Source organism: Grampus griseus, assembly GCF_964374135.1.
Source record: "Grampus griseus genome assembly, chromosome: 15".
In the NCBI taxonomy this organism is placed as follows: Eukaryota; Metazoa; Chordata; class Mammalia; order Artiodactyla; family Delphinidae; genus Grampus; species Grampus griseus.
Window position 1 is genome coordinate 7297628 of NC_139009.1, and position 20499 is coordinate 7318126.

The window sequence follows — 20499 nt, forward strand, 5'->3', positions numbered from 1 at the left end:
GATGGGTAGTTTTCAACAGATAGAAATTTGGGAAGAACATTTCCAGACAACTGAGGAGTGGTGAACAGTCTGATAATGCAAGGATAATGGCAAAATTTGAAAAAGCAATTTTTGATCAGGCCAGATGGTAAAGGATTTTAAATACCGTGACATTATTCTGCAGGTAAGGGGAAACTATTAGGGAAGAAGGGGATAAGGAGGAAAGATACAGACAGAAAAGTGCGTCAAGAATCTCAGATGACAGGGCTTCCCTGGTGGCACAGTGGTTAAGAATCCGCCTGCCAGTGCAGGGGACACGGGTTCGAGCCCTGGTCTGGGAAGGTCCCAAATGCCGTGGAGCAACTAAGCCCGTGCGCCACAACTACTGAGCCTGTGCTCTAGAGCCCACGAGCCACAACTACTGAGCCCGCGCGCCACAACTACTGAAGCCCATGCACCTAGAGCCCGTGCTCCATAACAAGAGAAGCTACCGCAATGAGAAGCCCACGCACTGCAACAAAGAGTAGCCCCTGCTCGCCGCAACTAGAGGAAGCCCGCACACAGCAACGAAGACCAAATGCAGCCCAAAATAATAAATTAATTAATTAAAAAAAAAAAAGAATCTCAGATGACAAAAAGAAGCCTGCTTTGCGATTCCGCAGCGGTGTGCTACATGATGGGCTGTTGAGGGAGAAACCTGAGTCATGAGGAAGACGAAGAGGCCTCTTGAGGAAACTGGGAAAAGAGACAGGGCCTGAATTAGGGCAACTGGAATCTAAGGGTGTTTTAGGAAAGGATGATAGTGAGATACACTTCTAAGTTCGAACTGATAGATACAGCTACAGATGAGATGGGAGGAGGAAGACTGAAAAAGAGGGGTAAAAATTTTTCTCAAGGGTCTAGCTTAAGTCACTAGAAAGCTGGTGATACAGTAAGTCAGGATTCATCACTGGAGATGATCAGAAAAAGAGGCATAGGGTGGAATAAAGGACAAGAAATTATGTACCAAGAAACCAAGACATCCCCCAGTAGCTAAATAGTAAGTACACCGTGGTACATTCAAGCAACTGAGTATTATTTAGCGCTAAAAAGAAGTAAGGTTTTCAGCCACAAAAAGACATGGAGGGACCCTAAATGCATATTACTAAGCAGAAAGAAGCCAATAGGAAAAGGCTACGATCCCAACTATATGACCCTGTAGAAAAGGTAAAACAATGGAGACGGTAAAAAGATCAGTAGTTGCCAGGGCTCAGGAGGAAGGGGTGAACGGTGGAGCACAGAGGATCTGAGGGGATGTGAAAATATTCTGATGTTCTAATAGTGGATACGTGTCATTATACATTTGTCCAAAACCGTGGAGTGAACAACCCCAAGAGGAAACCCTAATGTCAACTGTGGGCTTCCGGGGATGACGATGTATCAATGTAGGTCCATCGATTGTAACAAACGTTCCCTCTGGTGGGAGATATTAATGGGGGGAGGGGGGATTACGCACGTGTCCGGGCAGGAGTATATGGGAAATCTCTGTACCCTCCTCTTGATTTCGCTGTGAACGTAAAACTGTTCTAAAGTAAAAACTGTCTTAAAAAAATATCCAGTGCATGAGAAAAGTTAAAGAAATTATGTTTCATGTGTATATGTATAACTGATTCACTTTGTTATAAAGCAGAAACTAACACAACATTGCAAAGCAATTATACTCCAATAAAGATGTTAAAAAAATAAATAAAAAATAAAGTTCAATTGTTTGAATCAAAAAAAGAAATTACGTTCCATTTAAGACTGGTTAACTCAGTCTATGGCTCAAGGAGAACATCATCTGGATTCTGACAGACACCATTAGGTGCCTAATATCAAGGCACCAGGACTCAGGAGAGAAGAGGGGGATAATCTGGATAAATTTTAGAGTTACCTGTAAACACAGGATACATAATACTGCCAAAGACCACATGAATAGCTATTGGCCTGTTACACATTTTCAGGTTTCATGTATATATATATATAAATCCCAAGGGAAAACTTTTCTTTTTCATCTTACTGTATTATTACATAATCACATTTAACAAATAACTGAGAAATGTGTTAAAAAAGGATATGTTGGCTAGTATTCTTTTTTCCCTTAATTTAAAACAAATAAGTTGCATTGCCTAAAGACAAGTATGCCTTAGAAGAACAAATATAAAATACAAACTCTTCTAACCCAGCTGTAAAAATATTTCCATCAGAGTTTCCTAGTCTGTTTGTTTTCACAGCTGTCTAGGATGAGATGTAGTTAGTGACGTTCTATAGTAGTTCACGAGCGTCTGGCTAGCGATCTGCCCCATAAATACACATGTCCACATGCCGAACACTTGCCACTGGAATTTAGGAAACATCTTAAAGTATTGCTCATGCCACAGCCCTGCCTCAAAGAAGTATATTGTGTGCAGATCTGAGTAGCATGCTTATTATCAATACTTTGTCCCAACACAGGGACATATATGAGAAATACTTAACATTTAAAACAGATTAATTCTTTCAATGCTATGATATCTATGAAACTAAGGTGATGCAGACTTCTGAGTAAAGATGGTGGTTTGAACATGAGCATCTTCTATCTCTGCTAAAACCCCACTAACACAATAGAAAAGGGGCTTTAAAAAGACACAAATCCTTAAGGATGAGAAGGATAGGAAAGGAAACAGGAGCGATGAGGTTGCAGAAGCTTAAAGGAAGGTCTAGCACTCGCGGTCTCCAGCTGGAGGGAGGCTTCTCTGGAGGGCAGGACGTGGCCAGCTGGGGCCACAGCACGGGGAGGCAAGGGGAGCACCTGGCACCAAGGGGGTGTAGGCGAGGGGCTGAGGTGCCACCCACCCCGACACCCCAAGCCCTCCTGATGGTAGCTCTCAGTCCTCAGAACGTTGGCAGCCAGGCCACCAGCCTTCTATCAGGAGACTCGGAGCGGCGGAGAGAAAGGCTGAAAGATGCTGCCGCTTGGCGCTTCCCCAAATAAACAGTTTGGCCAGGTCAGCACACAGGACTGATGAGCCCTGTCTCCACCTCAGAGCCTCCCGTCAGCTTTTCAAATCTTTCACTCTTTAATTTGAACAAATGACCATGAATCACAGCTGGGAAAGACTACTCAGAATTTTTTTAAGAAAATTTCCCAGTACTGTAGAACCTAAGTTCCTGGATTGAAAGAATAAAGCTGAAAGAATAAATGAATTAATTCTTAATTAGAATTAATACCATCAAATTAATTAATACCAAATACCACCAATTAATACTACCAAATTTCTAAGTTTGGATAAGGTCCAGATGTTTCGCGACATTATGAGGTGGGTCACTTGCCACCGCAGATCCAACATCAACTGAAAGGTAAACATCTTAGACTTTAATTATGTTATCAGTGATAGTGATATCTGGGAACATATTTCACCGTCGGCCTCCATGAAATTTCAGCCGGAGCCAAAGCAGAACATAACTGCACCATGCTGACTTTCAAATCAGAAGTTATCAGAGCTATTAAAGCTCCTGCGGGTTTAAAGAGCTGAATTCAAAGACGAGACTAATGAACTGCTGATGGATTTAACAATTCCTTCAAGTCTTCTTTACAATTATAATGAAGAAGTCTTTCCTTAATTCACGAATGGTTTTTAAGGTCTTTTTTTGGGGGGTGGGGGGGGGGAACCACACCACGCGGCCTGTGGGATCTTAGTTCCCCGACCAGGGGTCGAACCCAGGCCCTGGCAGTGAAAGTGCGAAGTCCTAACCACTGGACCGCCAGGGAATTCCCCAGGTCACTTTAATTAGATAAAACTGTTAAACAAATCATACAAACTGTCTAATAACAGACTCAGATTTTTAGATGACTATATTTAAGTATTTCTGGAAAGAAACTGAGCTCTGGTAATGGAGCTTGACTTGGGTCAGCAAGCCACTAAGAGCAGATGAGCACACTGTACAAAGGCCGCTCTCTGGCAGGGTTCTACAGTTCACACAGCTACAGACACCGTGCTTCCAGCTTCCAACAGCTGAAGGGAAACTGCTTGATGGAAGAAGATAAGAATTTCCAAGGTTCTTCCTCTTTGCACTTGCAGTAGAAATAGCACATGGTCTGATGATTCTTTACAGGATAACCCTATAAATGTTTTGACTGAAACTGTCTTAAAGGCACAGACAACCATGATTTTCCCATTGACTCTACAGATCACTTTGCATGTTTTCAGCTCCCAGGGTCGTTGTTACCATCCCGCACTAACGTGCACAGCAAGGGCCGCCTGTGTTCTCCATCTCTTCCGGCCGTCCCTAACCTCAACGAAAGTCTGTGAGGCAGATGGGGGGATGGTGAGAAAAGGGCGCTTCCCCCACATCTCCACAATCATAAGGCCTTTAAAAAGGATCCTGATCCTTAACTTTTTATGTGTATGCCGTGCTGCACAAAGTATCAAAATTAAATTTTAAGTGCCCTACTCTCTATAACATTAAATGTAATAAAGACTCATAAGCATAAAACATAGAAAAGAATACATCTGCAGCCTAAATTAGCTTCACTCCCTCCCTACTGAAACTTCAGGGCATGTAAATCCAAAGACCACTTCCATTAAGTTTGCAGAAGGACATATAAAGCTGAAAGGTACCTCCCTAACCATCCTCAGGCTGGGCTAACAAGACAATCAATGTGGGGACTTCCCTGGTGGCGCAGTGGTTAAGAATCCGCCTGTCAATACAGGGGACACGGGTTCGATCCCTGATCCGGGAAGATCCCACATGCCGCAGGGCAACTAAGCCCATGCACCACAACTATTGAGCCTGTGCTCTAGAGCCCGTGAGCCACAACTACTGAGCTTGTGTGCCGCAACTACTGAAGCCCACGTGCCTAGAGCCCATGCTCCGCAACAAGAGAAGCCACTGCAATGAGAAGCCCACACGCTGCAATGAAGAGTAGCCCCCGCTCACCACGACTAGAGAAAGCCCGTGTGCAGCAACGAAGATCCAACACATATATAAATAAATATAAATAAATTTATTAAAGAAAGAAAGAGAAAGAAAGAAAGGAAGGAAGGAAGAAAGAAAGGAGAAAGAAAGGAAGAAAGAAAGGAAGAAAGAAAATAAATCAATGTGAATACTCTGAGGAGAAAGTCAAGGTGCAGGAAGCACTTACATTTTAAACATTTTAAGATATACATATATACTTAATACACTGATGTAAAGCAGGAAGGTGCACAGTCATAGCATATAGATGTACAAATTCATATAACAAGTTTAAGTCATTGTTTCAACATTGGTATACTATTCATGTAATCAAAGTAGAAATGTAAAAGCCATCTATGTACTTACTTGTGTGTGTGGGGGGGGTGGGATGAACTGGGAGATTGGGACTGATTCATGTATACTAATATGTATAAAACAGATAACTAATGAGAACCTGCTGTATAGCACAGGGAACTCCACTTCCATGTACAGCAGAAACTAACACAACGCTGTAAAACAACTATACCCCAATAAAAAATAAATTTAAAAGAACTGGAAAAAGAAGGGAAAAAAACAGCATATTAAAAGAAGCGAACAGACCAGGATAAGAGGATGCAGAAAAATGAGGAGGCCAAGGATGACGGAGGGAACAGTGAGAGTGAACCCGTTCATGGCACTGGGAACGCCCCTCGCTGGTCCTATTCCTGCATCTTAGAGAAGAACAAGCTATGACCCAGTGAAGCTGAGGATCACCCATGATGACACAACTAGTTAGCAAGGGGGCCAGACTCAAGACCCTTTAGTTGCAGTCCCTTGACGTCACTGAAGAGAATGGTACAAAAATTAACACATGAAGAGCTCACTTATCTCCTGTTCACTTACCTGGCTAAAAACTAGAGAGAGAACCGAGAAAGAATAAACAAGCAAACAATCCCCTCCTGAGAGCTCAACACAGCTGGCCCAGATACGAGGTTCGGCCATCTATCTATTCAGGCAGGTCCTGCAGGCTTGCAGGAGAGATCGGATCTTTACACCTCATTCCAGAGAACAGCCCATCTTGGTCATCTGCCTGTCTGATCTAAGCAGGTAAGAAAACAGCACTGGGGAGGAACAAGGAAGCCTTCGCATATCCGGGAAAATCAGAAAAATCTCCTCCTGTCTTGACAACATCAGCTAAATGAAGCATTGACCCTTATTTAGTTTACAGCCGACCTTTCTCTATTTTACATTAGGAACGGAATGTAGAGAGCAGTATTCATAGGCGTGCACAGTCCCGATGACGCCAAGTCTAAATGAAAACTGGTTACTTGTGAAGTTATAAACAAACCTAGTTAGTACAGAGAAAAACAATAAACCAACTCAGTACTGAACAATAAAAGGATTACCTAAAACACATGCACAAGATAAAATACGCAGCTCTCAAAAATACTTACGGAAGAATTTTTAATAAAAATGGGAAGCTATGTGTGTTATTTTATAGAACCAGGATAAATATTTTATATATACAGTAGTATCCTGCTATTATAGTTTATAATTTTAAGATAAATAAGACAGGAAGGAAATTCACTAAAATATTAATGATGCCTTTGGATAGAATTATATGGGTGACTTTCTTCTTTATATTCTTTTCTGCAAACTTCCCATATTGGGCACATACTATCTTAAAAGCAAGGAAAATAGAAAACTAAATGCATTTTTAAAGTAAAAAGAAAAAAGATACAAGTTACTGTCAAGAAAGTGGAGAAACAATTTATCAGTATTTTCTCTGCCTTATAAAATCTTACCTTAACCTTCTTTTTCCATGTAGATCTTTGCTTTTCCTCCTCTTCCTCAATTAATTTAAGTGCCAGCTCTTTGTTAACTTTTGGCAATTTCTAGTAGAGGTGAAAAAAAAAACTGTACTGAAACACCTACAATTTAGCTTTAAAGGTTAAAGCGAAAAGCAGGGACAGGAGGACTCCACATCCTAGCCTGACCTGTGGCCAATATACACACACTCACTGCTTTTAAAAACTTAACAAATAATCTGGAAAAAGGAAAAACCTGTCACTAGTCTTTTGCACTGAGAGTGTGTGCATGTGTTTTAAACAATGTCCAGTTAGAAATGATTGTATCACTTGGTGGCTGACCTCAGTCGGAAGGCAGAAGGAGATGGGGTTTGCGCTTCCCCTCTGCTTGCTGTTGGCGCGACGTCACCCATCAACGCTTCATTGTCCTGGCAACAACAGGTGGCTCCAGCAGAGCAGGGAGTCCATTTTGTGGTTCTCCCACGCTCCCGGAACAGCCTCATCCTACCTCGGGAACCCCAGCGCCAGCTGTCAGCCCTCCACAGAGGTCTGAGTCCCAGCTCTCAGGCCTGCCTCTCTCCTGCCGCCCAGCCCTGGAGTGTTAGCTGCTCCCTGAAGCCACGGCCTCTCTTATCAATACCTCAGTATTTTTGCCTTTTCAGTTCTCTAATACCTGGGTAACAATTCTTTACATTAAATTCCCTCCGTTAATAGAATTAGTGTGGCCTGATTCCTGTCTGGGCCCTGGCACAGTCTAATGACCATTTCCCATGATCCAAGCAGCTAGCCTAAGACACTCCCAAATGTCAGAAAGAAATGGGGATTAGCAAAGCAACAACACTCCAAAATCTATATCCCTATTTGAAAATAGCATCATGTTTTCCTGGTAGGACTGACACTCTCAGCTCACCTGGCATTATTTTCCCACAATACCATTACCATAGAGTCTATAATGATAAAACTGTAAAGAGTATCTACCCTCACAACAAATAAAATATACCAGAAATATTAGTAAAAGATGTAAACTCAGGATGGAAAAACTAAGAAATGGATGGCAGGTTTCTTTGAATAATAAATAAAATACAAATGAAGTACCTTTCTCTAGTAGATTCAATGCTGACTACAATATTTACCTTTAATTGGACTCTCTGTGCTCTTGTTTCTTCTATCTTCTGTCGGATCTTATCTTTCCTATATTCTTCAAAAGCAAATGGATTTACCATCAATTTCACCTTTTCAAAGTGGAAAAAAATTAAAAATAAGAGAATTGTATTTAGCAGCACGTCTCATATACAGCATGACTATCATGCCAAAGAACAGACAGATCGCTTACAAATCTTAAGTATGTTTTATAAAAACGAAAGTAAGTAGAGAAGAAATGGCTACAGAATGCTTTTATTTATCACCTAAAATAACTGTAGTTTTGTACTTACCCTGTGGTAGAGTCTTATATCCATGAAAAATCCATGCATATATGCCCGGAGAAAAGGCGATCCAATGAGATGGGTAAGCCCTGGGCAAAGTTAATCAAAAGAGGGCAGATCTTTATGAAATCTTGATTAAAACTCAACGATCTTTCATGACAACAATTTGATTGTAAGTTCACTTCTGAGTAAAAATTTAAGGATCAGAATTACTGATCTTCTTCAATAATTGCAAAGAAAATTTTACTCTGCTTCAGCAATATCATCCTTACTTCTTTTTAATGCAATACTAAGCATAAAAATGATGGCAAGGTCTTTATGAACTATGACAGGGAAGTAACGAAGGGTTCCCTATACAAGTGGTTCTCAGAATTTTGGGTTCCATGAGCTATAGTTTAACTTTAAAAATAACACTGAGGGCACTTCCCGGGCGGTCCAGTGGTTAAGACTCCACGCTTCCACGGCAGGGGCACAGGTTCGATCCCTGATCGGGGAACTAAGATCCCGCATGCCGTGCAGTGCGGCCAAAAAAAAAAGCCCAAAGAAACAAAAAATGCTGAGCTCAACGCTAGGTTGTCAACTTTCAAACTGCCAAGTAGGAACAGTGCTGGGGTTGGGGGGAGACCACTGTTATGGCCCATAATTTCCAAAAACAAAGGACACTGTCACAACAGTAATGTAGATAGGGCATGTTTTTCCCCCAAAAGAACAGCTTTTGGCAAATTTATACCAACATACATATTATATACAGACATACTTCATCATGGATGAATTAAAAGTTCAATGCCAATCAGTGTTTGGAAGCTTTAAACAGTATCTTTCACAGTGTTTCCTAGATTTAGATTTCATTTACAATTAGTGGTGCTGGTGGTCACATAAGGATGCTCTGCCTATGTCACAGCAATTGTTTATTAATTGCAAATATTTACATAGAGAAAGGTTATGAGAATATTTATCTTCAGAATAAGACCACCTATGACATACTCACATAAAAGGCAGCTTTAGTTGGTATAATACTAAGTGACTACGTTTCCAAGGAAAACATTACCCTGATTTCCAAATTTAAGAAATAAACATCGCTCCAGACCTAAAAATCACTTACTAGGAAAATCACATAGACGTACAAAACAGTACACATTACAGAATAACATCAAAAGGCAAAATTAAATTTAGGATAATCTCATAAAGTAATAAGACTTGGTCAGAAAAATACTTTCCTGGAATTCATTAGGTTAATAAAACCACAGGGTTTGGATTTGCACAGGAGAAACTTAAAAGGCTGTAGGGGGGTCGGGGGGAGGGAGGGCTGAACCTTAATGAAATGTCCAATGCGTAACAATCTGCATTTAGGTACCTGCACATGTGTGCTCCTAATTATTTGTTTCCTCTGTTAGGTATATAAAATTTATATTTATGGCCCAGCATTACTCCCATTCCAGGAGAAAGCTTTTCATATTCAAATAATTCTACACAGAGAATCTGGCAGGAGCAGCAGCTTTTCTCATCATTAGCTCCACAGAACACTAGTCCCAAGAGATCTTTGAGGAAGAAGAGGTTCTATGATCAAGTTAAGTTTGGGAACTGTTTCATATTCTCCTCCCACTCCTGGAGATTTATAGTGTATGATGGCATTAAAGGCTCAAAGAAGTCCATAAATAGAGAAACTGATTTATCTTGGCTTAACCTAACATTTCTCAAACTTATTTGCCACAAAACTCTTAAAATGATAGGTAACATTTATGTATTATGTTTCAAAACTGTGCTGAGTACTTTTCAAGCATTATCTGATTCATTCTCCAAGCAACCCTATGGGTAGGTATCATTACTATTGCCATTTTATAGATGAGGAAACCAAGGCACAATGAGGTTAAGTAAATTGGCCAAGTCATAGAGCTATTAGTCATGGGATGTGAGCCCATATCAGCCCATCTCTAATGCCCATGATATCAGCCACAATGCTACCCATCCAGCACTCCATACACAGTGGCCCATGAAACACGGTATAGGACCTGCTAAAGGCCATAATTGGGAAATGTCAGAACTTGCAAGTATTCAATGCTATAATCTTAAGAAATAAGGGAAGTTAGTTACATGGCCTTATTTTTACTTTAACATAAATTATTTAAAAAGGTTTTATATATGATCGTAAAATCTGTTGAAAAATTATAACCAATGGCTTATTTAATATTAAAAGATATTACTAATTTACATGAAGATGATTTCTAGTATAACTTATTTTGTTGAATATTATATCTATTTCCATAGTTTTAAAAATAGGCAGTATGAATGCATTTTAACAAAACGTATCTAAACCTTTATCACTGCCTTCCTCACCCAAAATAAACACAGTGAAGAGACTGAAAAAACACCCAAAATATACTAAACACAGTAGTTTTTAAAAATCCACAAAATAGCAATGACTTTCTAGTCTCCAATTTAAGAAGGCGGGTGAGTGTGACGCAAGCAGACTGCAAAAATCACGCTGGGGGTGTGTAAGGAGGCACTTCAGTAGGAAGACTTAGTTCACCCTATTTCATCCAAAAGTCATATTTTTAAAAGGCTAAATACAACTCTTTTCTTTTTAAACACATTAAAATTTAAAGAATTATTTTGGTGGTAGTTGGTAGAAAATAATTCTGCCTGGATTAAGTGTGCTAAAAGATATAGTTTAAAAATAGAATTTAAGAATCTCTCTTCTAATCTACTTGGTATGTGGTTCTATTTTCTTTTAGCATTTAACTGCTATAGTACCTCTATTTGTTCTAAAGACAACTAAGCTGCCTAGGCTTGTGGAGAACGGATCCTCTAAGTTTTCCCATTCTCAGTAATTTGCTGTGTAGCCTTTTCCCAACAATAGAACAAGATTAGCAAAACCTAGTCTTGTTATCCTACAAACCAGTACTAGTCAACTAAGATAAATATGTTCTTCAGAGGGGTCAGTATGGCTGAGGTTAAGAGCATGGACTCTAAGTTTAAAACTCTAACCCTCACATTTACCAACCACTGAAGCCTTTGGCAAGTTGCTTTAATCTTTCTGGGAAAAAAAAAAATCTTTCTGTGCCTCAGTTTCTTTACCTATAAAATGAAATCATAATAGTATCCACTCCATAGCTGTGAGGATTAAATGAGTTGTATATAAAACATTCAGCCTGGCACGTGTAAGCCCTATTTTAAATGTTGGCCATTATTAAGAAGCATTTCTTGGTTTGTATTCTTTAAACCTAAGTAACTGTTAAGGTTCTACATATTTGAGGATTCAATCTATGGATTCTAAGTTTTGGATTAGGTCTTTTAATAAGCAAACCTACAGGGGGACAAAAATCATTTCCGTGCAGTCTCTGAGATTTCTCAAAATCTTATTATATTCAAATAGTACTTGAAAGTCACTGCTCCCTTGACTGATACTTTTCCTATACATAGGTGGTAGGTTAAAAAAATTATTCCTCATTTAAGATACAAAAAAGCCTCAGTAGGTTGAATTTATCTGAATCTTTTTCTAAGCAGAGATTATATATACTAAGTTTAATGTCTGATTTGTCAGAAAGAGATTTGGAAAATCAGATAAATGTGACTCCATCGCTTCTAATGTTCAAAACTCAAAACAAAAACAAGTAGAAATAATCTTATAAACATTTCATCATAATTTTTTTTACCTAAATTTTCAAGGTCTTTCTTGGTGACAAATTTGTAATCATCATAAACTGTGCTTTCTGGATTCTCTTCCAGTTCTTCTGTCAAGTTGTCTAAGAAGGAACACCACCTGGGAGCAGGACCCAAAACCTGCCGGCGTTGATTAGAAGGTTAGCAAATGTACATTCTAATCATGTGAACTAAGAGTTATTTTACAACCAGATTTCCTGTTATATTTTATATAATTTAAAAATCCTTGATTCTATCAGAAGTACTGAGAAACAACTGCAATATGCATAATCAAGTCTATAATGGAAGAGAAAAAACAGAGTAGGGAGAACTTAGTCCTATAAGGGAAAAATCTCAGTCTGGGACACAACAATATTAATGAATATTCTTACATGAGAACTATGAAAATATAAATAATAATTCAGGTAGTAATAGTAACATCCGTCTATAATTCTATTATCTCTTTCATTCAAAACAGTACTATAATCTACAAAAGCACACTTGGCATATCAGACCTTTTGTTTGCCACTCAGGACGAAAGTCCAAAATGAGAATTACCCTTTTTAAGGGTTTTCAACTAATCACTTGATAATTACATTCTATCTTGTATGGTCCACTTCATTTAATTGATTAAAAATTAAAATTCTGTATACAGAATTCTTTAGATTTAACCTAAAATGGGCTGCCAGGATCCACAATCAGTCCCAATAAAAGGCTGAGGAACAAAGGATTGAACAGAATTTATAACCAAGTAATAAAATATGAATACTTCAATTTGTAACCCAATCACTTCCATAAAATACCGTGATTGCTTCTTACGCTTTTGCCCTTGGTACAAATCTTTCCCAGCAGATGCCTCACGCATTGAGGTCAATGCTTATCCCAAAAGAAATAACACTCAGCGGGAGAGCCAAGCTACTGAAACCCTCTCTCACGGTGGAGGCTTTCAGAAGAGAGAACTCTGGGCTCTTACAAAACAGAACTTCCAATGACTTCTTGCCTGTGTATTTTGACAGTAATCAATCATACAGAGGAAAAAAAACAAAACTCATAATGGAAATTATTAAATCTAGCTTAAACTTTTTGGAGAAGGGAAGGTAGGAGGAAGAGAGTTATAACAAAGGAAGACAGCCCCCAACACCCTCTTCAACCATTTAAAAAAAAAAAAAAAAAAAGTAAATGTAAGATACAGCCGTACTAATTAATTCTATTATTTTGCCTGATTAGAGAGGGTGATCCCACCACTCCTGCCAAAGGCTGTGGGGCTCATGAACATGAAAAACAACTCTTAATGAGCATTAAAAAGTCCCATGGAGGACTTCCCTGGTGGCGCAGTGGTTGAGAGTCCGCCTGCCGATGCAGGGGACACAGGTTCGTGCCCCGGTTTGGGAGGATCCCACATGCCGCGGAGCGGCTGGGCCTATGAGCCATGGCCGCTGAGCCTGCGCGTCCGGAGCCTGTTCTCCGCAACGGGAGAGGCCACAATAGTGAGAGGCCCGCGTACAGCAAAAAAAAAAAAAAAAAAAAAAAAAAGTCCCATGGAGAATTTTCTTACTTGCATAATCTGTACAATTTTTAAAACAGAGGTAAAGGTCTTGATATGCTAAGTGGTTAGACTAACCATAAAGACAAACCTTCAAGAAATGAAAGGTATTTTTAAAAAAATTCAATGTAGACCACTTTAAAGAAACTGCTGTGATTTTAAGCAATTTTAGGACAGTAGCTTGAAGTCGACAAATATCGATATTAATTGCTACTATACATAAAGCACGGTGCTAAACCAAGGTCCCCACTATCCTCTTACTCCCCACGGAGTTAGAAACCTAACTGCAGCAGATGGTTTGTGCATGCACACACACGTGCACATGAGCACACACTCAGCCGTTCAAAGCAATGAACTGAGATTGTGCGGAATCCACGTGGAAGACGGGCGAGGGCTAGATGAAACAGGCCGGGTTGGGACACTCAGTAAGTATATTTGAAAGGACTTCCGGTTAGAATGAACACGTGAGCAAGCTAGGAAAACCACAGGGGCACCTTCTGAGAGTGAGAGTTTAGGCACCTGCAACTACAGGGTATCTGCTTCCCATCAGTCACAAATACGCAAAAGCAAAGCTCGGCCATGTACTGGTGTATGACCTAAGGACAGCAATCGTCTCCTCTTTTAGAGAGGAAGAAAGTACACTAACGCTTAGCACTTTTCTAGAATGTAAAATCCTCAAGAAATTGTTCTCACGGGAGGGTTTAAACTTCATCTGTTTTAAGTGCTTAATTTCCAGTACCTAGAACATTGCCTGCCAAGTAGTAGGTGTTCAATAAGTGTTTCATAAATAAATCTAGTCACACATAAAACATGTATGGATGCATTCATGAATTCCACTGCACAAGGCATGAAGACTTAAAGGGTTTACTTTGGCAAAAGTATTTTTTAAATTGTCTAGTTGTCCTCACTCAGATAGAAACATTCAAATACCTCACCATAAAATTACTGGATATAAGAACACTTTTTAGTGAAAGTCGGACTTATTTTGCCTCCTATGCAAGGGGGTACTGGTACCAAAGGACCTCATAATAAGGTAGTTTCACCTTTAAACCTTAAATCAGTCACAAACGTGGGCTTCAAAGACAATGGAGAGATTACACTGTGTTTACTGACTTTTCTTGGGGGATGAGGGGTAGGAATACTAAAATATCAGACCAGATCTGAACTGACTTTCACATGGCCCTTTTTTATAATGTTCCACAACACTCTTTTTGACAGTTACCTGGATTCTAATGAAACTGTTTCAAATTGCCTCTCCAGGGACAGCTCTGGTTATGGAAAATAATCTCTGCAATCAAATTCACGGCCATTAAATTTTACAGGAGGAAATATTTCCATCAAAAACAAAACTAAGTCTAATGGGTTGATTATTAATCACGTTTTCCTACTTCCTACTCAGAGAAAAAAATCAGAGTAACCATAACAAAGTTCAAATTACTGATTTAACTGGTATTCACTGAAGGTTTTATCCGCATCAGAGCTTTCCTCAAAGGTCTACCACTAAGTTGCAAAAACAGAGGTTGGCTTAACTAATAAGGAGGGTTTAACCACGTGCACAGCTCTGATGTACCTATAATGACCACAATATTAATTCATGTGTAAAAATTCCTCGGTCTTTATTCATAAAATATGTTAATCCTTCAACGAATATGTAAAAATATATTAATTTATTCTTAAATTTCAGGCTTTACAACTTGAAGAAAACATCTTTTTTAACAATTGGTGTACTATCACTACTACGTCAGAAGTTTCCAGGCTTTCTGTAGTGTCATTACATTGCTATATTCTATACTGCAGTCAAAACTGATTATTGCTTGGTTATCTACATTTTTATGCACCAGAAGAGTTTTGTTTCAGAAACTTGGTAAAGACTGTTCTATTTTAAACTTCAGTTATCTGTTAATGACTTTCCACTTTTTATAAGAATTTCCTAAAGTCACAGGTCAGTAAAAGTAGAGAATTGGACACGGACTCATCAAACTGCTATAAAGGGATACTGTGGGTCCCTCAGCAACTTTAATGACAATCATATCAATCAATTTAAACAGAAATACTTGGTCCTCCAGAATAGGAAAGAATCTTCATCAGTGTGCTTTGGGAAGGCCTTGACTGAAATGCAGCCGAGTATCTACTTGCTCTAACCCGTTTGGGCAAAAGAACCAATTTTAAGGTACATGAAAATACATGCCATGTGCCCAGGCTCATCTGCCTCTATGATTACAATCTACCTTTAAGATGTTAATTACATATGCTTAATTTAAAACCTCAAAATTCTCATATATTCTGGTAATGGACAAAAATGACTAAGAGTGGGGAGGACAGACGATGAATATTAAGATTCTTAGGGAGTTGACAGAAGAGGGTACCCCTTCCCCCATTCTTTTGAAAAACCACTGTGCCACATCCTAAAGCTGGGTTAAGGCAGAAATAAGGACTGAGGATTACTGGATGGATGGTTTTAACAGATCAAGGGTGATTAAAATAACAACAAAGTATTATTAATATCATTAGAGACAAAGAACCAAACTGTACTAATTCAATATAGATGCCATAATTTTTCCCATTTACTTATAATGCTACTTAGTATTTCCTATTTATATGAAAATCATTGATAATATAGCACAGCAATTAAATATGAAATTGTTACCCTGACTTTTAAAAATAAATTTATTTTTTGGCTGCATTGGGTCTTCGTTGCTGTGCGTGGGCTTTCTCTATTTGCGACGAGCGGGGGCTGCTCTTCGTTGCGGTGCGCGGGCTTCTCATTGCGGTGGCTTCTCTCTTGCTGTGGAGCACGGGCTCTAGGTGCACGGGCTTCAGTAGTTGTGCCACATGGGCTCAGTAGTTGTGGCTCGTGGGCACTACAGTGCAGGCTCAGTAGTTGCATCACACGGGCTTAGCTGCCCCGCAGCACATGGGATCTTCCCGGACCAGGGATCGAACCCATGTCCCCTGCACTGGCAGGTGGATTCTCAACCACCGCGCCACCAGGGAAGTCCCTTCACTTTTAAACTAATGATTTAAAAACAATTTTAAAAACCTTAGTAACTAAGAAAATTCTTAATTACTCCATTTGGTAGTACTGTATCAACACACAATAACTTTTTTCTTTTTTCACAATAACTTCGAACAAAAATGGGAAACTTTAACTGTATGTAATATATCCAAGTGTTCTAACATGTATCAGTTAAAAGTTTCCCCATTAGAATTTTAACCCACATCTAATCTGAAATCTGTTGCTCTCACTATAAGGCCATAACTCTTTATCAGAAATAACTGGGGCCAGGGACTTCCCTGGTTGTCCAGTGGTTAAGAATCCACCTTCCAGTGCAGGGGATGCGGGTTTGATCCCTGATCGGGGAACTAAGATCCCACATGCCATGGGGCAACTAAGCCTAAGCACCGCAACTACTGAGCCCACACGCACTGGAACCCGGTGCTCCACAACTAGAGAGAAGCCCGTGTGCTGCAACGAAAGATCTCGCACGCCGCAATGAAGATCCTGCGGTGCCGCAACTAAGACCCAACGCAGCCAAATAAATAAATAAATATTAAAAGAAGAGGAAGAAGAAGAAGAAACTACTGGGGCCAAAAAGCATTTGAAGCCTTAGAGTCTTCTGCATTTTCAAAAGGTAACACAGTACGTATAGTGCTTTTATGTAAAATCTTCAGTGGGGTCTGGGTCAGTGGTCCATAATCAAACACGTTAATAGTTCTCTGCGGCAAAATCTACACATCTTCACACCGGTGATCTGGATAAATAGACTAGAAAGAGCCGCCTCATTACATGTCAGATTTGAGTCCTAATGAAGCGATTCAGGTTTTGCCACTGATCAGTTATAAAAAAAAAAATTCAGGGCTTTTTGGATTTCAGAATTGCAGACCAGAGATGATGCGGGTATACTATAATGTAACTATCGTTAACCACTATTACGATTAATCATAATTTTTCTCAATGTATAGCCTGTATCTCCAGAAGGAGAACGGGATTTTGCCAACTAAGATGACCAACTCTGCAATACACAAACTCAAAGGCAAACTTCCTTTTCAAACTTTCCCTCTATTATTAGTTGAACAGCACCACTAGTACCAGCATGTATTTTTAAATTCTGACAGCTGGGGCTTATTAATAACCGGTCATAAATAAGCCTAAAAGAGGAGAGACAGCTGGGTGAGCCGAGGGAGTGGCCACGAATTTAAGCATGCAACTGCATTTGCAACATAATGAGCTGCCTAATTGCGTATCCAAGTTTACATGTATTTGCGTGAGTAATTGTGAGTCATTTAAAGGTACTCTACTTGTAGTACTTTGTTCTCTCATTCCTAAAAATCAGATCAGCAAAAGAGCAATTTAGTTTCAACATTTTAAAATATTTATTTTAAAAAGGAGAAAAATTATTATCTGCCATGATTTCAATTTTTTTCAATTCACTTTTTGAAAAGCAGTTTAGGCACTGAAATAAAATGATAATAAAAGAAGGCCAGGTGATAAAGAAAAAGATCACCTATGCCATTCTGTCCGTATCAGCCGACAAACCAGTAGTTAATCTATGCAATGCCCTATGAGTACAAACAAGCATGCGACGGAGCATCTATACTCAAGGGTTAGGGGAGACAGGACGCCCCAAGCAAACAATTCAATGGCGCACTAACTATATATTTTTATCTCCTTTCCCTCCCAAGCCTACTTAAAATGATAGTAAACCAGTATAAAAGGTATTACCTTCAAGGACAAAAAGAACAAAAGAAGAAAATATAGCGGTTAAAGGATTTAACACAGTATAAATGTTGGGTACAGGCTTCCGTGGTGGTGCAGTGGTTAAGAATCCGCCTGCTAATGCAGGGACACGGGTTCGACATGGACCAGGACACGGCTTCCTGGTCCGGGAAGATCCCACATGCCGCAGAGCGACTAAGCCCATGAGCCACAACTACTGAGCCCATGTGCCACAACTACTGAGCCTGCACGCTAGAGCCTGCGAGCCACAGCTACTGAGCCCATGTGCCACAACTACTGAAGCTCATGCTCCACAACAAAAGAAGCCCACGCACCACAATGCAGAGTAGCCCCCGTTCGCTGCAACTAGAGAAAGCCCAGGCACAGCAATGAAGACCCAACGCAGCCAAAAAAAAAAAAGTTGGGTGCTTACAGAGGTAAGTATCAAAGAGGAGACTAGATTCTTAGAGTCCTTGAGACCCAGCACTTGCAGGCTCCATGCATCTGGGAAGATGGGCCCACACAGAGGGGAGATGATGGAGTTGATGAATATCTAAAGTCCCACCACCCTTTAGGAAACCAGAGGATGATGTTTTGGAGAAAGTGAAGGAAAGCTGCTCCGCGTGGGTGGATACCTGGCACAGGTGACTTGAGCTGTGGGGGCTGAAATCAGCAAACTAACTGGCAGCCTCCACATCAGTGTGTGACCCTCAGCTCCTTCCGCAGCTCCCAGAATGCCAGAAGCCAAACACAGGTTGCTGTGCTTCCATTCCTGCCAGCCTAAACCCCTAACACTCCTGGTGAGGAACCGGGGGATTCTCTATAGAAAACGAAAGATCCCCAAAGACAGACTTCCAGATGTTGATATCTGGGAATCCTCCAATATAGGCACAGACCTCATGTTATTGCACTTTGCAGATATTGTGTTCCTTACAAACTGAAGGTGTGTGGCAACCCTGTGTTGTCAGATGGATGACGGTTAGCATTTTTTAGCAATAAGGTATTTTTAAATTAAGATATGTACATAGTTTTATAGACATAATGCGATTGCACACTTAATAGACTACAGTATACTATAAACATAACTCTTATATGCACTGGGAAACCAAAAAATATGTGACTACCTTTATTGCGACATTTGCTTTATTGTAGTGGTCTGGAGCCAAACCTGTGATTTCTCCAAGGTGTGCCTTTGGTCATTAGCTGAAGAGTTAGCATGAAAATTACCAGAAGACAAGACCACGGCATACAAAGAGCTTCCAGTCAGCATTTAGTATTTCATTCTTTTTTTTTTTTTTTTGGCTGCGTGGGGTCTTTATTGCTGCACATGGGCTTTCTCTAGTTGCGGCGAGCGGGGGCTACTCTTCATTGCAGTGCGCGGGCTTCTCATTGCAGTGGCTTCTCTTGTTGTGGAGCACGGGCTCTAGGTGCACGGGCTTCAGTAGCTGTGGCACGCGGGTTCAGGAGTTGCGGCATGCGGGCACCCTAGAGCACGCAGGCTTCAGTAGTTGAGGCGCACGGGCTCTAGGGCGCGTGGGCTTCAGTAGCTGTGGCTCACAGGCTCTAGAGCGCAGGCTCAGTAGTTGTGGCGCACAGGCTTAGCTGCTCTGCAGCATGAGGGATCTTCCCGGACCAGGGATCAAACCCGAGTCCCCTGCACTGGCAGGCAGATTCTTAACCACTGTGCCACCAGGGAAGTCCCTAGTGTCTCATTCTTAAATAAGAATAGATTGCCAAAGATCACCATTCATTTACTCAATAAATAGTTATTGTCAAGCATTTTTCTCTTCACTGTAGATACAGCAGTGAACAAAACAATCAAGAATCTCTACCTTTAAAGAGATTTCATTCTGGAAAGGGAAACAATAAACAAAGGAAAGAGTATAGAGTATGACAGACAGTGATAAGAGCTATGGGGAAAATAAAGCAGTGAAGGGTGATGGATAACACAGGGGAGGGGGAGCAGGGGTGGAGAGGGAAGCCCATGTTGAAGTGACAACTGAATACAGACCTAGAGGAGAGGAGAGAATAAACCATGAGAATATCTGGCACATGCAAAGGTCCTGAGATCAGAACTGCTTGGCAGGTTTGGGGATCAGCAAAGAGACCAACCCAGTATGGTGTGAACAGAGGGAGACAGGAAAGGGCTAGATCAGGTAGGGTCTTGCAGGCCCCTGCAGGACTTCACCTTTTCCTTGAGTGAGACGGAAGTCACTGGAGGGTTCTGAGCAGAGGCGTGACATGATCTGACTTATGTTTACAAGGATCCCTTTAAAAAGGATGGGAGACTTACTGGTTCCAGGAAAGCTCTGTCATCAGCTGAATTAAGTCAACTAAGCAAAGACTTTGGTGGCCACACAGAACAAAGCTATCAGATTTTACAGACTTAATCCAGCAGAGTCTCTAAACAAACAAAATGGCAACAACAGTGAATTCAGGGTGGGGGTCATCTGAGTT

The 20499-nt window shown here is 40.4% G+C and overlaps 1 protein-coding gene across 2 annotated transcripts in view; it reads right to left on the minus strand.

Moving 5' to 3' along the window:
* Window positions 1-20499, minus strand: part of NOL10 (nucleolar protein 10) — an 88054-nt gene that overhangs the window by 18448 nt on the left and 49107 nt on the right. For both annotated transcript variants that reach the window (XM_082672569.1, XM_082672570.1), the window contains exons 14-17: window positions 11797-11923; window positions 8153-8232; window positions 7853-7951; window positions 6717-6806 (exon numbers count right to left, since the gene is read on the minus strand). In XM_082672569.1, the coding sequence (XP_082528695.1) occupies window positions 6717-6806; window positions 7853-7951; window positions 8153-8232; window positions 11797-11923 (396 nt within the window). The remainder of the gene's footprint in view (window positions 1-6716; window positions 6807-7852; window positions 7952-8152; window positions 8233-11796; window positions 11924-20499) is intronic.